General features: G+C 40.3%; 2 protein-coding genes across 9 annotated transcripts in view; both read left to right on the top strand.

The window, feature by feature from the left end:
- LOC139278557 (T-complex protein 11-like protein 2) overlaps positions 1–9,903 on the top strand; it is a 48,670-nt gene extending 38,767 nt beyond the window's left edge. For 7 of the 8 annotated variants that reach the window (XM_070897464.1, XM_070897463.1, XM_070897460.1 and 4 more), the window contains exons 9-11: positions 1,551–1,732; positions 5,752–5,924; positions 7,793–9,903. In XM_070897464.1, coding sequence (XP_070753565.1) covers positions 1,551–1,732; positions 5,752–5,924; positions 7,793–8,034 — 597 coding nt within the window. In that variant the 3' untranslated portion in view covers positions 8,035–9,903. Of the gene's footprint in view, positions 1–1,550; positions 1,733–5,751; positions 5,925–7,792 lie in introns of those variants that run through there. The other variant, XM_070897466.1, reaches the window with a different exon arrangement.
- Positions 9,904–10,575: 672 nt separating this feature from the next.
- The window catches only part of ccdc87 (coiled-coil domain containing 87), a 95,356-nt gene continuing 85,730 nt past the window's right edge, over positions 10,576–20,201 (top strand). The window contains exon 1 of the mRNA XM_070896750.1: positions 10,576–10,590. The gene's annotated coding sequence lies outside the window, so the exon portion shown is untranslated. The remainder of the gene's footprint in view (positions 10,591–20,201) is intronic.

Here is a 20,201-nt window from a genome sequence, read left to right as displayed (position 1 = left end):
GCAGCGCATTCCTTGATAACTCCGTCAAAGATCAAGACTCTTGTTGGACACTTCATGGTGGGGAATCTTTGCTCTTCACAACCTGTATATGTCCCTTTTGAATCTGTCATTTTATGATCTTTAATATTATGTTTACAGTGGTGCCTACCCATGACTTTCATCAAATCTGAATGTTTCTGGCTGTCATTAAAGAGCCACCAAATTTATTTGGCACTCTGTTTTGGTGGTAGAGGTGGTTATTAGGCCTCACCCAAACCTCCCCATTTACAATCCAATCTTTCTATTGTACTATGACGCTGGAATTCTGTGGTTCATTCATATGGCGAATGATGTCTCCTCAGTTTCTGCAGAAGCGTTAAGTTGCATCTGCATATTTGTCTTAAGCAAATGGTAACCGTGGCAATTTTAAAAGAAAGTGGCACTTGAATTAGAAACTTGGAGTACATGATAAGAGGAGGATACCAGGACACTGAAGCAGCAGAGCAGAAAGCCAGAGTAGGCAGCAGCACAATGGGGCAAGGGTGACCAGGAAGAGCCTGTCCTCTGCCTGCTGTGGGGTGGGGGGTGGGGGGTGGGGCAGGGCAGTATGCAGGATCCCCAGGAATGAGAGCAAGATAATGAACAATGGACTTGACGTATGTTGAGTGGATGCAGAGAGGTTCCATGCAAACAAGATCGCGATAGGTGCAAGGTTTTTAAAATTTATTTCTATTTTATTTCCTGAGGCTTTTTACTGTTTTCAAAGAAACAGTGAGACGAAATTAATCATTTTTATTCTAATCATGCATAGTGTGTGTCTGTGTGTACATAACATGATATTTTAAAAATATTTTCCTCTTTTCTTTCCTATGGAAAAATAATGAGTTATGGGCTTGCTGCCTTTTCCACTTCCATTTTAATATGTAATTTATCATTTCACTTGTCACTGCTAATGAGGATCAAGTGAACTGCTTCCAGGTCTCTCACAATAGCACCCTGTAGCCATTTGGAGGTATAAAGAAGTATCTGAAAGAAGACTTTTTTAAAAGCCTCCTGCATCACAGTGCATAATTATCTCACCTGAATGCACAGCAAGGTCAAGTGTTGGCTATTGGCTATAAGGGAGTTGTGGGCATTGGCCCACATCCTAACACATAATGGCATGGTGTGTTGGACCACTAACTTGCCTTTCATATCAACAGTTTCTTTGTCAAATTACAATATAACAGTGTATACATCTTGGTGACTCCTTGTTGAAGGAAGGGAAAGTCAGAAGCTTGTGCATCTCCAAATGGCTGGTCCAAACAGCATTGATAGCAATTTAAGAGCTGGCCCTCTGGCCACAGTTAGTGTACAACCTGGTAAGACCAGGGAAATGGAAAAGAGAAAATAAGTTTGTGTATATACCCTCACCAAAAGTATTAAACCTTGCACTGAAATGCAGCCCCTGGATAACCAAAACTGAGCACTGAATGGGAGAACATCTTTTGTAGGGTTACAAAGCCACAGAAACTAATTGCAACAAAACATTCAGGATCATGGCGTTCAAACTATCTTTGATTCACTTTTAGACTCTGATGACTGACCAATCACGTCTCAAAGAACTGCAGCAAAGACTGAACCAGCAAAGGCTTGTGGCTTATATAATGCTAATCATCTACAACATGATGGGGACAACCATCTCGGGCCTACCGGACTTTGCAGACAAATTAAAGCAAGTTACTATCGTCTTACTCGAGGGCATGCACGACAAGTGAGTTTGATTTTCTTTCTTTCTTCCTAATGCAGTAATTGATTTTGAATTCAATGAGTTACTAAAATTAAGACAGTGTGCCATGATCAGTGAGTGGTATTGGATGGTGTCAGGTTAAAGCCAAGGATGAAAACCCTGAAGTAAAATTCCAAGATGGGTACCTACAGTATTCAGATTTTCAGTTTCTTGAATTTTTAATTGTGTCCAATTCTGGGCAGCACACTAGCAAGGATGTCAAGGCCCTGGAGAGGCTGCAGAAGATTTTAAATCCCAAATGCAAGAAATCAGGGCTGGGGTAAGGCAGTTAAGTGTAAAATCACATTCGTGCCTTAAAGGAAAACATGATTCATGTGTGTGACCTGAATGAATGTATGCATTATGACACTGGGCTATCCCTTGAATAAACATTGTATTCTACAGGCTGATGGTATGTTTTCAATTTCATAGAATCAAATGGCACGGAAGGAGGCCATTCGGCCCATCCTGCCTATGCCAACTTTTTGAAAGCGCTATTCAATTAGTCCAATTCCCCTGCTCTTTTCCCATAGCTATGCAAATTTCTCCATTTTAAGTATATATCCAAATCCCTTTTTGAATGTTACTGTTATGTCTTTAATACTCTTATGAATGACTCCACGAGGTCTAGTATTGTACTTGAGCTGTTGTGACCTTAGTCCCATTTATTGTAACTCCAGTGTGAGGCACAAGCATGGTGGGCAGCCTTTTATACTGGGCCCTGCACACCTATACAGGTGACCCTCGGGTCTCCCACCGCAGTGCCCTCTGGTGGCACACCTTATGTGACTAAACAGTTAGTATACATGGTCTACCTACATGACAGTTACTATTGAATCTGCTTCCATCATTTTTTCAGGTAGTGTATTCCAGATCATAACCCCAACATTTTTTTTTTTAAGTCTCATTTTCCCCCCCCCTGGACTCTTGCCATTTAATTTTGTGTCCTCTGATTACCGACCCTCCTGCCAATGGAAACAGTTTCCCCTTATCTACTCTATCAAAACCCTTCATTTTGAAATTTTGAACACTTCTAGTAAAACTCCCTTTAACCTTCTCTCCAAGGAGAACGATCCCAGCTTACATAAGAAATAGGAGCAGGAGTAGGCCATTTGGCCCCTCGAGCCTGCTCCACCATTCAATAAGATCATGGCTGATCTGATCTTGGGCTCAGCTCCAATTCCCTGCCTGCTCCCCATAACCCTTCATTCCCTTATCGCTCAAAAATCTATCTATCTCCACCTTTTAAAATATATTCAATGACCCAGCCTCCACTGCTCTCTGGGGCAGAGAATTCCACAGATTTACAACCCTTTAAGAGAAGAAATTCCTCCTCATCTCAGTTTTAAATGGGCGACCCCCTTATTCTGAAACTATGCCCCCTAGTTCTAGATTCCCCCACAAGGGAAAACATCCTCTCTGCATCTACCTTGTCGAGCCCTCTCAGAATCTTATACGTTTCAATAAGATCACACCTCATTCTTCTAAACAATGAGTATAGGCCCAACCTGCTCAACCTTTCTTCATATGACAACCCCTTCATCTCAAGAATCAACCTAATGAACCTTCTCTGAATGCCTCCAATGCAAGAATATCCCTCCTTAAATAAGGAGACCAAAACTGTATGCAGTACTCTAGATGTGGCCTCACCAATACCCTATACAGTTGTAGCAGGACTTGTCTGCTTTTATACTCTATTCCCTTTGCAATAAAGGCCAACATTCCATCTGCCTTCCTGTTTACTTGCTGTACCTGCATACTCACTTTTTGGGTAATAGTTTGGGATTCCAGCTTCTGACGCTTACCCACTGTCCTGCTGAAATTGCATGTGTATGGTTAAATAAGATTGGGCTTGCCCTAAGGTGATATCTTTTCATTTGAGTGCCACCAATGATACCACAGGGCTGAAAGCAACAACTAATATGATTTTAAAACTATATATAAATTTTTGTGAAAGGTGAAAGCGATAATGATTGAAGTACAACTGTAACTTGCAATTGTGGGCAAGCTTTTGGATCATTCAATGTCCATACAATCTCCTCGAGTCATGTAAGTAACTCAGTGCTTTAGACATAAAATAAATCCAATTTAACCATCTTTAGAGTGCTGAAACCTCTGCTTAAATTCTTAAGGCTTTTTTGACACTTTTTTTTTCCTTTTGTGTCTGAGTAATATTTTTTTTAAACTTCAAAGGAACCTCTGACCATAGACATGAAGAATGGTATCCTAGTCATTAACTGCTTTTTTAACAATAAGTGACATTCAGTTTCCAAATGTTGTATTTTTTTAGATCTGAATGCAAACAGTGTAGACTTGATTTTCTAGACTAACAGTTAAAGGAACAAATCATAAAATCATAGACTAATATAACAGTGTGGCCATTTGGCCTATTGTGTTTGTGTTGGCTCATTGGTATTCAGTTGATCCCATTACCCTACTCTTTCCCCATGGCCCTGTTTTTAAAAAAAAAAAAATTTCCCTTCAACTATTTACCCAATTCTCTTTTTTGAATGTTACTATTGAATCTGCTTCCACAAACTTTCAGGCAATGCATTCCAGATTACAACAACTTGCTGTGTTTAAATTCTTTTTAAAAAATAAATACAATTAAAATAATTGATGCAAACATTGGGTTTGAAAATTAAGAAAATGTGAAAATAAAAATGTGTCTTTTCTTCCATCATCCTGGGTCATACACATCTTTGAGTTCTCAACTGATTCTACTTTTGAGTTAGCTGCTGTGAGGTGCACAACATTGGCGAGGGGATGACTTTGTCCCCATTATCTGACTTCTCCATACCCTTATTGCAGCAGAATGGGCCAGATCAATAACTCAGTACTAGGGTGTGCAGGCTTAGTTTCCCTTGAGCTGCTGTGTCACTATATGTTGTGTTCCAGCAAGCTGCATCATTACACTGCCTAGGAAATTATCCAGTCTGATTTTTAAAATGGTGTTTAATGTTTTGAAGTATTGAACAAAAATTGGCATCTGACCTTCTATCCTTCCTAAAACATTTAGTATGACCTGAAGTAAGTGAAATGCAATAGTTGAGGCAGATTTGAAAAAATACTTTGTAAAAAGGCGACCTTGTTTGAAATAAGATGTTTCCAACATTAAGTACAGTATGTGTTACTACTTGTACAATCTCGTGGATGAAGTGGTGCATTTATACTGCAGTACTAGAGTTGAGGCCTAACCTGAGTCTAGACTCCATTGGTGGCAAACTCTCTCGAGGAGGGCACTTCGGAATGACACTACATAGCACTTAACACATGGTTGAATCTGGTGTCCTATAGACACTTTTTTAAAAAAATGCACTCTTGAACATTAAAATTGTAAATGCTGGGTGGCACTCTATTTCTGCACATAAGTATGTGTGCACACAGCTTTCCTCTGGCAGGAGTAGCAATATAAACAAGGTTCTATCTGGTTGGAATCAATACTCGTGTCCATTTCTTCAGAATAATAAACAATCTACAAATTAAAATTCTTGCATCTATTATACTTTCTGTCTACAAAACCTTACTTTGTTTTGTCACACTTTGTCCTATTTGTAAATTGTGTCCACATTTATAATAGTAACTGCCTATGTAAACCAGTCATGCTGTAAATACACCCTCCTGCCAGTGGTAGCACTGTAGCACCTCAGTTTTTGTAACTCCCAGCTCCTCAGCCTGTACAACAGAGAAACTTCTATGTTTCAACCAGCTTTTTAGATCTGCTTTCCAAATTGCTGTATGTTTTGCTATTAAAATATTTAAAGAAAACAAAGCATTATATAAAAATAAAGACCAAATGCATGAATTTAAAATGGGACGTAATTACATTTGTTCCAATTATTCTCTGCCCTCTAATTCTGCTTCACCTGAAGACTACATTTTGCTTTGACTCACTGTATGTAACACCACAGGAGATCAATTAGTTCATTTTGATATCCATTGTACTAATCACTAATCTGACTATTCTCTCTCTTTTTTTTTTTATTATTGGTTATACTGTGAAGAAATTTCAATCTTGAAGAAACACTTAAGACCATAAGTGTAAAGGTTTGTTCTGAAATAAACCAATCCCTGACTGAACGCGGTTACCCTGCGCTTAATAATGAAAGTCAAGTAAACCTCACTGGACAAATCTGCAGCATCGAGCAAGAGAGCAACACTGTCCGCACCCTGATCAGTAAGTAGAAAAATTAGCTTTGCTTTGTCTTCAATTTTCTCCATTAATTATCTGATATAAATATGAAGGTTTTTCTGCAACATTAAAAGTAGGTTTTATTTCCCAGCTTAAACGTGTCCTAGCGTTAATGAAAATATGAAAGTGAACATGATAAAACACATTTTTGCTATCGGGAACGATCAATTTCAAGCAGACTTTTGACTTAATTACAGAAATTTAAACCTTGCCTATTGTTGTTTAGGTACTGTCAACTCTGTCATTTGTGTTCGGATCTCCACTCCATCTCTTTCTCACTGAGGTGATTTTCTGCAATAGTGATCAGGAAGTCCCCTCTTAGAATCATAGATGGATACAGCACAGAAGGTGGTCATTTGGCACATGCCTGTGCTGGCTCTTTGAAAGAGCTATCTAATTAGTCCCACCCCTCTGCCCTTTCCCCATAGCCCTGCAAATCTTTCCCTTTCAAGCATTTATCCAATTCTCTTTTGGAAGTTATTATTGAATCTGCTTCCACCATCTTTTGAGAAATGCATTCCAGATCGACACAACTTGCTGCATTTAAAAAAAAAAAAAGATTCTTCTCATTTCCCTCTGGTTCTTGTGCCAATTATCTTAAATCTGGGTCATCTGGTTACCAACCCTTCTGCCACTGGAAACAGTTTATCCTCAGTTATGCTATCAAAACCCTTCATGATTTTTAACATCTCCATTAAATAGAAACATAGAAACATAGAAACATAGAAAATAGGTGCAGGAGTAGGCCATTCGGCCCTTCTAGCCTGCACCGCCATTCAATGAGTTCATGGCTGAACATTCAACTTCAGTACCCCATTCCTGCTTTCTCGCCATACCCCTTGATCCCCCTAGCAGTAAGGACCTCATCTAACTCCTTTTTGAATATATTTAGTGAATTGGCCTCAACAACTTTCTGTGGTAGAGAATTCCACAGGTTCACCACTCTCTGGGTGAAGAAGTTCCTCCGCATCTCGGTCCTAAATGGCTTACCCCTTATCCTTAGACTGTGACCCCTGGTTCTGGACTTCCCCAACATTGGGAACATTCTTCCTGCATCTAACCTGTCTAACCCCGTCAGAATTTTATATGTTTCTATGAGGTCCCCTCTCATTCTTCTGAACTCCAGTGAATACAAGCCCAGTTGATCCAGTCTTTCTTGATAGGTCAGTCCCGCCATCCCGGGAATCAGTCTGGTGAACCTTCGCTGCACTCCCTCAATAGCAAGAATGTCCTTCCTCAGGTTAGGAGACCAAAACTGTACACAAATCTCTCCTTAACCTTCTCATTTGCCTGAAAGGACTTCATGACAGTTAATCACACCGTAGCAAAGTACAAGCAGTTGCTTCAACTGCTCAATATAGCTGGGAAATAAATTAACACCATTTTTCTGATTATAGGCTGCTGCCAGGATAAGTGGAGGCGGTGTAAGTGGTGGGGACAGTAAAATGTTTGATCCTCAGCTAGGAATTTTTAAAAAATTGATTCACTTCTCTGATTCCAGAACTTGTAGACGTGAACCAAATGGATGCTTGAAATTTAGTTCTGCATTTAGACTTTTGACAGTTTTTTGCTTGTGTGCTTACCAGCCTATAATATCCCTGTCCATTTGGAATGAATAGGGGAGATGGGGAAATTATAGGCTGGCAAATGCACAAACTGACAATACTTTCTGTAATTTTTAGTTGTAACTATGCCTAATCTAAAACTGTAGACTTGCATATTTTGTGCGCTAGCTATTGGGCTTGATTTTAATCCATTCATAGTCAGTGGGTGGAAATTGCAGCCCAATCATGACTTTCTATATGGCTCAAAGTTCTGTGCTATTTAATGTGAATGGTTTAATTAACTTTCAGATAACCGGATTGAGCTGTACATAAGAAATTTGCTCAGTGTATCAAATCTGCAGAAGACTGTTTCAGTTATTCCAGGAGGTCTTGCACCCATTCAAGCTGAACTGGAGGAGATTGGATCCCAATATGTCTGTATTATTAAATACAACATACAGGTGTATGGGCCATTTTACTCTGGCATTCTGCGAAAACTGCTGTTCAGTAATCTAGCAACAGCAGATACAACAGCATCACCTTCTCCTTGAATGGAGAAGGTTAATAAAAGGGAGCACACCCTGGTTTGCAGTGTTTTGTATTGCATCTTTGTATGTTGACAGTGGAATAGTGTCTTCTGCCCATCACTTAAATGTATTTGGATTATTGCAAATATATAACATTTACTGTGCTATTGCAAAGCCACCCAATTATATCATATAAGCTTAATTAATAAAATCATTTGAACCTAAATTTAATCATTGTATTTGTACAATTGCGGCCTTACTCAATATTTTTAATTGGCTATTACTTTTATATTGTGCCCTGGTTTTAATTTTAACAGGATTATAAAATTGTGTAGAATTTTTCTAAAGTGTTTGAGAATCAAAACGTTTGTTTTTAAAAAAAAAATGTACATTAATACTTGTATATAAGATGCCAACCACAAGATCTAGTTTGCAAAGACTGAAAATTAAGATTATTGGTCCGATGACTGGAGGAAGAATCCAATGAAATCTGTTTTAGATAAGGTGGATTAGTTAAAATATCTGCAGCATCTCCTCACTGTAAACTTCATTTATTCATTGACCCTCAACTTAATATTTTGCTGTTCACTTCTCTGTACTTGGGGTGTAATGGTGCTTCAGGAGCAGTTCATGTACCTGGGTTTTATAAGCATTTATGATTAGTAGAAACTTGAAGATAGCTACAACATAAAATTATTTTTCAAAAGTAGCACAAATTGTTTGTTTTCTTTAAATGTATTTTTCCTGTGTATGTAGTTTGGGTTTGTTGTGTAAATTTTTATTCTGTAAATGTGGTTATTTTTGCTTGTAACAGGACTTTAATGCCAAATTACGACATATCGTAGTTACACGCCCTTACTGTAATTGCATTTTCTTCAATACAGGAGACTGCATGGTTTCTTGATTTGCTAAATATGAGACCTAAGTTTGTTGTAACAGTGTTGCACAACTGTATTTGTTAATCTTGTCATTTGTGTTGCAGGCTGCCTACTGTCAAACTGGTGCTAAGTTTACTATTAAGTGACATGGGCAGTCTGTTTTTAAATCAAACACTTGTACTTTTTCATAATTTTACAGTAGCAAGTTTGTAATCCTATAACTTGCCAATTTTAGGTACTGAAGTACATTTTGGGTACGAACTGAATTTGAGTAACACTGGCTGTTGTTCATCTATGGCATTTCTTGGGTAACTTTCCTAACCAAAGCAAAATGTGTGTGCTTCCCCACTTCCACCCTCCCCAACCTCACATCTCCACACACCCCCCCCCCCCCCACCCCCACAGCACATCATTCACTGAACTAGAATCGTAGAATGGTTACAGCAGAGAAGGAGGCCATTTGGCCTGTCGAATCTGTGCTGGCTCTCTGCAAGAGCACTTCAGCTAATCCCATTCCTCCTGCCCTTTACCCGGTAACTCCTGTACTTCATGCATGTGTGATCTTTAAGCTTTCAGTAGTGGGTAAAATAAAATTTGACTCGCTTTTATTGATGTGTAAAATACATAGGGGAATGGTTGCAATTGTGCTTGGTTTATCTTGCCCCAAACTTCAACTCCAAAGAGCCCAACACTGCTGTAGATTTATCCATTATTGCCATTCATTTGAGGCTGAGTTAGGAGCAGTGGTATGGTTGTACATCTTTTGATTTAAATGATTATCTGGGTGGGGGCAGGGAGCTGATGTTCTCAATTTGATTAAGGCTCAACAACAAAAATATAAGAAATTCGAAATATGTCTGGAAATGCAGGGGAGGAAAGCGGTGGTTATGCTGTTCTATTTGCCATACTTTTACTCTCACTTCAGTTCGTCATAGTTGTTGGCAGGACTGATACTGTGTAAAAATGAGGTGGTATCTAAATTTGAAGTTTTATTCTTAATAAAATCCTAAATGAAGTCATTGTGTGGTTTAAAATGTATATTTCACCATCTTAAAATCAGTTTTCCCTCATAACTCCAAAGTATAGGCAAGGTAGGGGACACATGACGACTTGTGATTTTCATGTCTTCTGCATCATCCCTAATCCCCTGGCTAAATCTCTGCTAATGTTAAGAGGGGCAAGAGTCCACAAGGTGACTACATAACCAGCAGATCTTTCATGAGCTGATTTTTTAAATCTAGCTCCTCATACGATAGGACAATGGATGTACACCAGCTATGCAAGATTCTGGGCTACATGTGTTGCTACAGAAATATGGAAGTAGTATTAAATCTGAAGTTGCTCATGTTCAAAATGTATTGTTTTTAGCAAGGGAGCAGCAATAAGAGAGCAGATATATTGTAGGAAAGCTCATTGTTTGCCACTGAGCTTTTTTTGCACATGGTCTATCTTTGTAAAAACAGTTCCATGGGGCACTGGAAAATTCTTCATGCATGTTGCAGCTCATTTTGATCCTAATCTGCTCAGCAACTGGTTTCTGTAGACAAAGAATAGTGATCTAGTTGGAGGGTAGACTACAGGTACAGTTAGGACCTTGTATGCATATTTGAGTTATAATTTCATTTTTGTTTATCAAGGTGAATGTCAGCAATGCAACTGTCTGTTGGCGTTTGTACCCAGTATTTCTAAGCATCAGTAACAGGTAAAATAAATCTTAGCATGCCAGCTACAGCATCAATGTGCTCCTTTACCTTCTCCACACTCGATGCACTTTTATCTCTGCGCTTATTAATTTAGTACTAAATTATGGGCAATTTCAGATGCAAATGTGATACGGTATTACAAGAGTTTCCACTTCCAGCCCAACGACATAGCAGCTGCTTCGGGGGCTCCCACAAAGTTTCAAATGCATTGATAAACATCATGATGCAGGTAGTGAAAAACTCAGATACCAACAGAATTAAATGAAAACATAGAAAGTAGGTGCAGGAGTAGGCCATTCAGCCCTTCGAGCCGTCACCACCATTTAAAATCATCATGGCTGATCATGCAACTTCAGTACCCCATTCCTGCTTTCTCTCCATACCCCTTGATCCCTTTAGCTGTAAGGGCCACATCTAACTCCCTTTTGAATACATCTAACAAACTGGCCTCAACAACTTTCTGTGGTAGAGAATTCCACAGGTTCACAATTCTGAGTGAAGAAGTTTCTCCTCATCTCAATCCTAAATGGCTTACTTACCCCTTATCCTTAGACTGTGACCCCTGGTTCTGGACTTCCCCAACATCGGGAACATTCTTCCTGCATCTAACCTGTCCCATCCTGTCAGAATTTTATGTTTCTATAAGATCCCCTCTCATTCTTAATTCCAATGAATATAAGCCTAGTCGATCCAGTCTTTCTTATGTCAGTCCTGCCATCCCGTGAATCTTCGCTGCACTCTCTCAATAGCAAGAATGTCCTTCTTCAGATTAGGACATCAAAACTGTACACAATATTCAAGGTGTGGCCTCACCAAGGCCCTGTACAACTGTAGTAAGACCTCCCTGCTCCAAAACTCTCATCCTCTCACTATGAAGGCCAACATGCCATTTGCCGCTTTCACCGCCTGTTGTACCTGCATGCCAACTTTCAATGACTGATGTATCATGACACCCAGGTCTCGTTGCACCTCCCCCTTTTCCTAATCTGTCACCATTCAGATAATATTCTGCCTTCATGATTTTGCCACCAAAGTGGATAACCTCACATTTATCCACATTATACTGCATCTGCCATGCATTTGCCCACTCACCTAACCTGTCCAAGTCACCTTGCAGCCTCTTAGCATCCTCCTCACAGCTCTCACTGCCACCCAGCTTAGTGTCATCTGCAAACTTGGAGATAGTACATTCAATTCCTTCATCTAAATCATGAATGTATATTGTAAATAGCTGGGGTCCCAGCACTGAACCTTGCGGCACTCCACCAGTCACTGCCTGCCATTCTGAAAAGGACCCATTTATTCCTACTCTTTGCTTCCTGAATGCCAACCAGTTCTCTATCCACGTCAATACATTACCCCCAATACCATGTGCTTTAATTTTGCACACTAATCTCTTTTGTGGGACCTTATCAAAAGCCTTTTGAAAGTCCAAATATACTACATCCACTGGTTCTCCCTTGTCCACTCTGCTAGTTACATCCTCAAAATTCTAGAAGATTTGTCAAGCATGATTTCCCTTTCATAAATCCATGCTGACTTGGACCGATCCTGTCACCGCTTTCCAAATGTACTGCTATTACATCTTTAATAATTGATTCCAACATTTTCCCCACTACCGATGTCCGGCTAACCAGTCTATAATTCCCTGTTTTCTCTCCCTCCTTTTTTTTTTTTAAAAAGTGGGGTTACATTAGCTACCCTCCAATCCATAGGAACTGATCCAGAGTCTATGGAATGTTGGAAAATGATCACCAATGCATCCACTATTTCTGGGACACTGCTGCTTTTTCTGGTCAATTTATATGCCTCTTCCTTGGATTTAACACTCCCTAATTTCCCTTGTTAGCCACAGTTGAGCCACCTTCCCCTTTTTATTTTTACGCCAGACAGGGATGTACAATTGTTGAAGTTCATCTATGTGATCTTTAAATGTCTACCATTGCCTATCCACCGTCGGCCCTTTAAGTATCATTCGCCAGTCTATCCTAGCCAATTCACGTCTCATACCCTCGAAGTTACCCTTTTTTAAGTTCAGGACCCTAGTCTCTGAATTAATTGTCACTCTCCATCTTAAAGAATTCTACCATATTATGGCCACTCTTCCCCAAGGGGCCTCGCACGACCAGATTGCTAATTAATCTTCTCATTATACAAGACCCAGTCTAGGATGGCCTGCCCTCTAGTTGGTTCCTCGACTTATTGGTCTAGAAAACCATCCCTAATACACTCCAGGAAATCCTCCTCCACCGTATTGCTATCAGTTTGGTTAGCCCAATCAATATGTAGATTAAAGTCATCCATGATAACTGCTGTACCCTTATTGCATGCATCCCTAATTTCCTGTTTGATGCCATCCCCAACCTCCCTACTACTGTTTGGTGGTCTGTACACAACTCCCATTAACGTTTTCTGCCCTTTGGTGCTTGCAGCTCTACCCATATAGATTCCACATCATCCAAGCTAGTGTTCTTCCTTACTATTGCATTAATCTCTTTAATCAGTAACGCTACCCACCTCCTTTTCCTTCCTGAATATTGAATACCCCTGGATGTTGCGTTCCCAGCCTTGGTTACCCTGGAGCCATGTCTCTGGAATCCCAATTACATCATATCCGTTAACAGCTATCTGCGCAGTTAATTCATCCACCTTATTAGGAATGCTTCTTGCACAGAGACTCCGAGCCTTCAGGCTTGTTTTTTTTTAACACTTTGTCCTTTTTAGAATTATGCTGTAATGTGGCCCTTTTTGATTTTTGCCCTTGATTTCTCTGCCCTCCACTCTTGCTTTTCTCCTTCCTACCTTTTTGATTCTGCCCCCTTTTTACTTCCTTCTGCCTCCCTGCATAGATTCCCATCCCCCTGCCATATTAGTGTAAACCCTTCCCGACAACACTAGCAAACACTCCACCTAGGACATCGGTTCCGGTCCTGCCCAGGTACAGACCGTCCAGTTTGTACTGGTCCCACCTTCCCCAGAACCGGTTCCAATGTCCCAGGAATTTGAATCCCTTCCCCTTGCACCACTCCTCAAGCCGTGTATTCATCTGAGCTATCCTGCTATTCCTACTCTGACTAGCACGTGGCACTGGTAGCAATCCTGAGATTACTACCTTTTTGAGGTCCTACTTTTTAAAATTTAACTCCTAGCTCCCTAAATTCAGCTTGTAGGACCACAGACTCCATCGGGAGTTGTCTAAATTGGTAAAAGGTAAGCTTTGATTTGAGCAATCACTTGTGTCTCCAAAGCCTCCAAACAGTGTGACGTTTCAGCAATTGGGTAGAGTAACAAAGCAGGGGAAAAAGGAGATCAATACCTCCAGGTACTTTCTTAAATTGGAGCATAGGAATAAGTAGATTTAATGGGAAAATGCCCAAGTTAAAGTTATACGGGTGCAGAGGCGAGGACCGAAGGTGAAAGAGTTCACGTATGTGTGAAGTAGAATTTGAAGGGAACCAGCTTGATAAACCAACTAAAATAATACCCGAGAGAATTGAGACAAAATACCTGACAGAAGTGAAAATCAAGAGAACACCTGGGGTAAAAATAGTTAAACCAAAAGTGGGCAACAGGAGAAATATAACCAGAAAGAGAAACAGCTGAGAGAAGGAAAATTAAGATGGAGACTGAAGTGTGGTTGCTGTGGGATACTCACTAATGAGAAAGGAATATACAATAGAGGAGCTAAGAGATGCAAAAACTGTTTTTAATCGTAAGCTTAAAGGAAGAGATCTGGCCATAGAGTGAGGTACAGGAATTACAAGGGCAGACAGAAGCGAGGGGATTTTTAAGGGTGAATTGATCCTATTTGAGTCAATAAGTGAATCCCAGGTACATAATATGCTTAGGTTAACAGCAGACTTTGAGAGTGAGTATTCAGAGATTAGAGATTAGTACAATCGGGGACAATTTTTATGACCGAGGCACTCATGCTTTTTAAAAAAAAAAGACAGGGTAATGGAGATTGGTGAAAGGTAGGAAGCCCTGTGTACATACCCAAGAGATTACATCAGTGAATAGATAGCAGGCACTGTCCAATATTCCAAAACCAAGATAGCTAGATTAACCAAAGACTACAGCCTGGATCAAGATGCACTTTCCAGTTCACAGAGACATTGCAGGCATAGACAATTATTTGCTCAGGAAAGTGCAGAGTCATGTATGGTGCAAAAACAATGCCTACCGGATAGTGAGCTGACTACCAAAGCTAGTGTAGTACATATTGGTTAGAAGGGATATTGAAGGGGATAGATGGGACCCAGGTGATGTAGTCCATATTAGGGAAAATGACACTCTGTGGGCTCTAAAAGCCATATATGAGAATTGGCTCAAACTTCAAAGGAAGTGGATGCAAATTAATGTCATCTGCTATACTTCTAGTATTTGGGAAATGAGGAGAGTTCACAAAAAATATTAAGATAAATGAATGACTGTTAACATGGTATTCGTGCAACAATGCTACCTTCATAAAGAGCTGAGAATCCTTACAGAATAAAAAGGACTGTCATAGGATGGATGGGGCACTCTTAAACCAAGAAAGGACAATTACATTTGTGAGGACATTGAAGCAGCAATAGAAAATCACCATGTCAACAGATGGGGGGGAGGGCAAGAAGTAAACCTGATCTCAGAATAGGGTAAAAGGCTGTCACCATGGACACACATACCCAGAGAGACACACAAACCAAAGACCAGAAATAGACACTGGGAAAAGCAAGAGAAGGCAAATTTATAATAAGATTAGAAGCATTAGAAATACATTGCCAGAACTGGAGGCTGTTATGACAGTAGAGAACTATGATGTGGTAGAAATATCAGAAATGGCATAATGAACAAAAAGAGGTGGTATGGCCTGACATGCCAGGGATTAATAGGAAGTAACAGAAGTTGCAAAAATCTACAAATGAAATACTCTGGATTGTCATCACTGATTTAAAGAAAAAAATCCAAACTAATGTTAGGTGTATGTTATTGACCATCAGGTCAACCTAGAGTGTCAGACCTGGCTCAGTTGATAGCATTCTCACTTCTAAGTCAGAAGGATGTGGGTTCAAGTCCCACTCCAGAGACTTAACCAAAAAATCCTAGGTTGATACTCATTAGCGGAACTGAGGGAATGCTGCACTGTCAGAGGTGCTGTCTTTTGGATGAGACGTTTAAACTAATATAAATGTGGGAGGCCAGCCAGGCATGCATTGGAATAGAGGTAACAGGGGCACAGAGGAGGCTTCAGCAGCTGATGAGCTGAGGCAAGGGCGGAAGTGGGTGATGTTACGGAGGTGAAGATAAGTGGTCTTAGTAATGCTGTGGATATGTGGTCAAAAACGAATTTCAGGGTCAAATACGACACCAAGGTTGTGCACAGTCTGGTTCAGCCTCAGACAGAAGTTGGGGCTAGGGAACGGAGTTTATGGTGGGGACCAAAAACAATGGCTTCGGTCTTCCCAATATTCAATTGGAGAAAATTTTTGCTCATCCAGAATTGGATGTCAGACAAGCAATCTGACAATTTAGAGACTGAGGAGAGTTCAAGAGAAGTGATACTGAGATACAGCTGGATATTACCTGCGTACATGTGGAAACTGACGCTGTGTTTTCGGATGATGTCGCCAAGGGGCAACGTGCAGATGAGAATTAGGAGGGAGCCAAGGATAGATCCTTGAGTCCTCTAGTCAGCTGTGGTGAAACCCGGAAAAGAGAATAGAAGCTGACTTTGGGTGCTTGCAGCCCATGACTGTCTCATCAAAATGTTTAGATAATTGTGGACTATTCGCCTGAATTAAAAGTATGAGCTAAACTTTGCACTTGCAGTGTAGACTTGTAAAATTACCTCTTGCTCATGGGGTATCAGAAGGTATAATGGTACAGGATACAGTGGAGCTACAGTGCCACTTAATTACCACAACTATTTTAGTTGAACCTATAAATCGTGCCCCCTTATTAAAGGAGCACTAAAACCAACAAATTAACCAATAAAACTTTTTAAACAATAAATGGTCAAGTTAAAATTTGATTGCCGGGGGTGATGATGCACTCCAGTCCGGTGTCCCGAAGGCCGCGAGCATACTAGTGGACACAGCGTGCTCCATCTCCAGGGACACCCTGGCTTGAACATAACCGCGGAAGAGAGGTAGGCAGTCGGGCTGAACCGGTTAATGGCCACCTTGGCCATGCCCAGGAGCAGTCCTACGAGGAGGCCTTCCGACCTGCCCACTTCCCTCCGCACAGGATGCCCAAAGATCAGGAGCATGGGACTGAAGTGCAACCAGAATTTAAGGAGCAGCCCTTTCAAATATTGGAACAGAGGCTGCAACCTCACACATTCAACATAAACATAGAACACAGACTTTTCCAGATCGCAGGAATTGCAGGCGGCCTGGGAGTCCGTGAACCGACTTAAAAACCGATTGCACGGGACTGCCCTGTGTAACACCCTCCAGGCTAAGTCCCCAATAAATAAAGGGAGGACTCCCGCGTAGAGAGCATTCCATTGGGGACTCCCGCCTCCTCCGGACGGCAGGATGGTGCGCCATGGCGTGTCCGGACGGCAGACGAGGATGGCAAAGTGGAGAGTGTGCAAGAGCAGCCCGTACAGGAATCCCCTAATTGCCACAACCTGTAATTTCGCTGTCACTTAAGCCTGTTTAAGGAATTCCCATTATAATGGGGTTTTCAGTGTTAAATTACATAGCATTACATAGTAAGATGTTGACACAAAAAGAATGACCAAAATTCATGATAAGAGGAAGTATTTACAAGATATTTTATATATACTATAGATTGTACTATGGTGGTTTTATTGCAAATACAAACTGCATAAACAAATAAATCTTGGTCCTTAGCAATGGATTTTATGAGACATGACAAATCTTTTAATACTGATGTTGCTACGGTTTGGATATTTCGCTGTGATATGTTTTCTATTTTATACCGAACAATAAAACATTTTTCTGTGATTTATCTAATCATTAGAGTTAGTCAGTCCCATTATTCAAAGTACAACAAAGCTTATTAAAAATGAGTTATATTTTCCTGCTGCACCTTAACAATCTGCACTGGTACTAAAGTCCACACAAAATATGAGCGATGAAGCTTCATACATCACTTCTCCTACATTCGTGTTATTATCTATCTGGATTCTCCACCCTTCTCTGCAAAAGTTTCACTGCAGAGATTGTCATCATTTTCCAATCCAGAGTTCATAAAACATGATTTAGGCTCAAATTTCTCAGGGCTAAATTTGTGAGATATCTCTTATTATAGCTGTCACCAGCTCTAACCTGCTATAAAATCTAATGTACAAAAAATAATCTCCATTTAGATTTTCAATATGGAGGACACATATATCTGGAGAAAAGTGAAAATTTCTTTACTGGACTATGGGAAATGTAGCATGAGTAGAGTTCCGTTCTGCTTCTGCATAAGTGCTTTATTATAATTTTTATATAAATTTGGATGGACAGAGTAATGTGGATTAGAAATTGGATTTAGTTAGCTGTATTTGAGACACAGAATTTCTTTATCTCTGGGAGCCACAGGCCAGTCAATACACAAAGCTCTCTTGTTTGAGTTGTATTTCAATAAGTGCCATCTGTCCGAACTAGTCTCCCTTGTTTGGTGCTGTTGCCTGTATTCATAAATTAATTGCATCAGAAGATGTCAGGGATGGTAATGTATGAGGGAAGGAGTTGGCATTCATTATCTGTAGTGGCTAAACCCTCAGGTACCCATTTTAACCTGCATTGACAAATATATGAGAACTAAAAATAATTAAAATCTTAACTGTCTGACCATTGAGAAGAATCTATATTATCTTGAGATGGAACATTAGCAGTCTAAGAAAATTGTATGAGCTATTTCCCCCTATAATCTTTATTTCCATGTTTGGCACTGTCTATTCCACAAGTGACATCCACTTAACTCAGTTGGAAATTATTGAAAAGATTTTAGATTCTATTGTTTTTGGAATAGACTAAATATTGTTTAAGTCCCTATTGTCCTGTTGGTTACTTGTTGCTTTTTTCTGCTTCTGTGTAATTAGCTGATTTGTAAATAAATGGAACCATTATATTGGCCGAATTGTGATGATCTGATAGTAAGACATATTGGAAAGAGATAGCGAATATAGCGGTTAGCTGATATGGTGTCACACTATCCCATTCAGGACATGCATAAGGGTGTAGTCTTCAGCTCATACGAGATTGGGTTCCTTGTGGAAACTGCCTTTTTACGGTGAACACAGTTTAAAATATTGGGAAAGTGCCTGAACTGTAAGGAGAATGCCAATGTATTCTTCTATTCTCTGAAAGGTCAGCTTTAAATTTAACAATTAACAATCAACTAAAAAAGAGAAAATAAAATGAGCAACTATATTGGCAAACAACAATGTAGAACAGTAATGGGAAACATTTAAAATGGTGTCCAGCAGGAACAATAAAGGAAAGAACAAGCTAAACACTAATGAGACTCCATGGATGAATAAAGCCATAAGGGAACAATTGAGGGTAAGGAAAGAGGCATCCATTAAGTACATAGCAGCAGAGGAGTGCATGATAAGGGAGAATACGAAGAGATTAGGAGAGAAGTCAAAAAAACAATTAGGAAGACAAAGAGAAAATATGAAAGTAAATTATCAAGGAACATAAAACAAAATCACAAAATATTTTACAGGCACATCAATTAAAAAAATGAAGGTTGGGATGGAAATAGGGCCATTAAGGGATAGACAGGATAATACCACAGGTAACAATAGAGAGATGGCAGAAATATTAAATAATTATTTTGCTTCAGTATTTACCAGGAAGATAGAACAGGGTAAATCCATGCACAGGCATCTTCCACCCTTCAAGATTTAGTTTGGGACCTAGAATTTTAGGTCCTTCATTGAAACACCTGTGCACTTTTTGACGTGGAAACAAGTCATCCTCGATTCGAGGGACTGCCTATGATGATGATGATGAGAATAGGTGGACATGACATTGGATGATGAGATTAGTAATGAGATAAGTGCATTTAAAATAAAAAGAGGGGATATATTAAATAAACTAATCAAACTCTAAGAGGATAAAACCCCTGGTCCAGATGGATTGCATCCACGCATTTTAAAAGAACTAGGGAAGAGGCATTACTACACATATTTAATAATTCATTAGAAAAAGGTGTGGTGCAAGGGGACTGGCAGATAGCTAACATACTACCTATACTTAAGATTTCCGGACCGGGCCGCTGCACGTTGCTCCCTCTAATGGCGCTGGCCTGCTGATCAGCAGTCCGGGGCCATTAGTGGGAGCAACATGTGGCGACCTGGCCCAGAAATCGGTGTGGGCCCGGCCTGCAAGATCATCAGCAGGCTGGGGCCATTAGAGGGAGCAACGTGCAGCGGCATGCCACTGCAGGGAGCTGCGCGTGCTGCCGCAGGAAGTCGATAGCTTCAAAGAGAGCGACTCGATTTGACGTCACCCAAATCTAGGTCGCTGATTGCAGTGCGGGCAGATACAGCTGGAGCGGGGAGGTCGAGGCGAAGGAGCGGTAAAAGTTTGTAGAGGGATGTGATCGGAGCCCAGGAGAGGCGTGAATTCAGGGCCCAGAAGAGGCGAGGGCCCAGGAGCAG

This window comes from Pristiophorus japonicus, chromosome 13 (genome assembly GCF_044704955.1).
Source record: "Pristiophorus japonicus isolate sPriJap1 chromosome 13, sPriJap1.hap1, whole genome shotgun sequence".
NCBI classification, from domain to species: domain Eukaryota; kingdom Metazoa; phylum Chordata; class Chondrichthyes; family Pristiophoridae; genus Pristiophorus; species Pristiophorus japonicus.
This window is presented reverse-complemented; position numbering and strand designations above follow the sequence as displayed.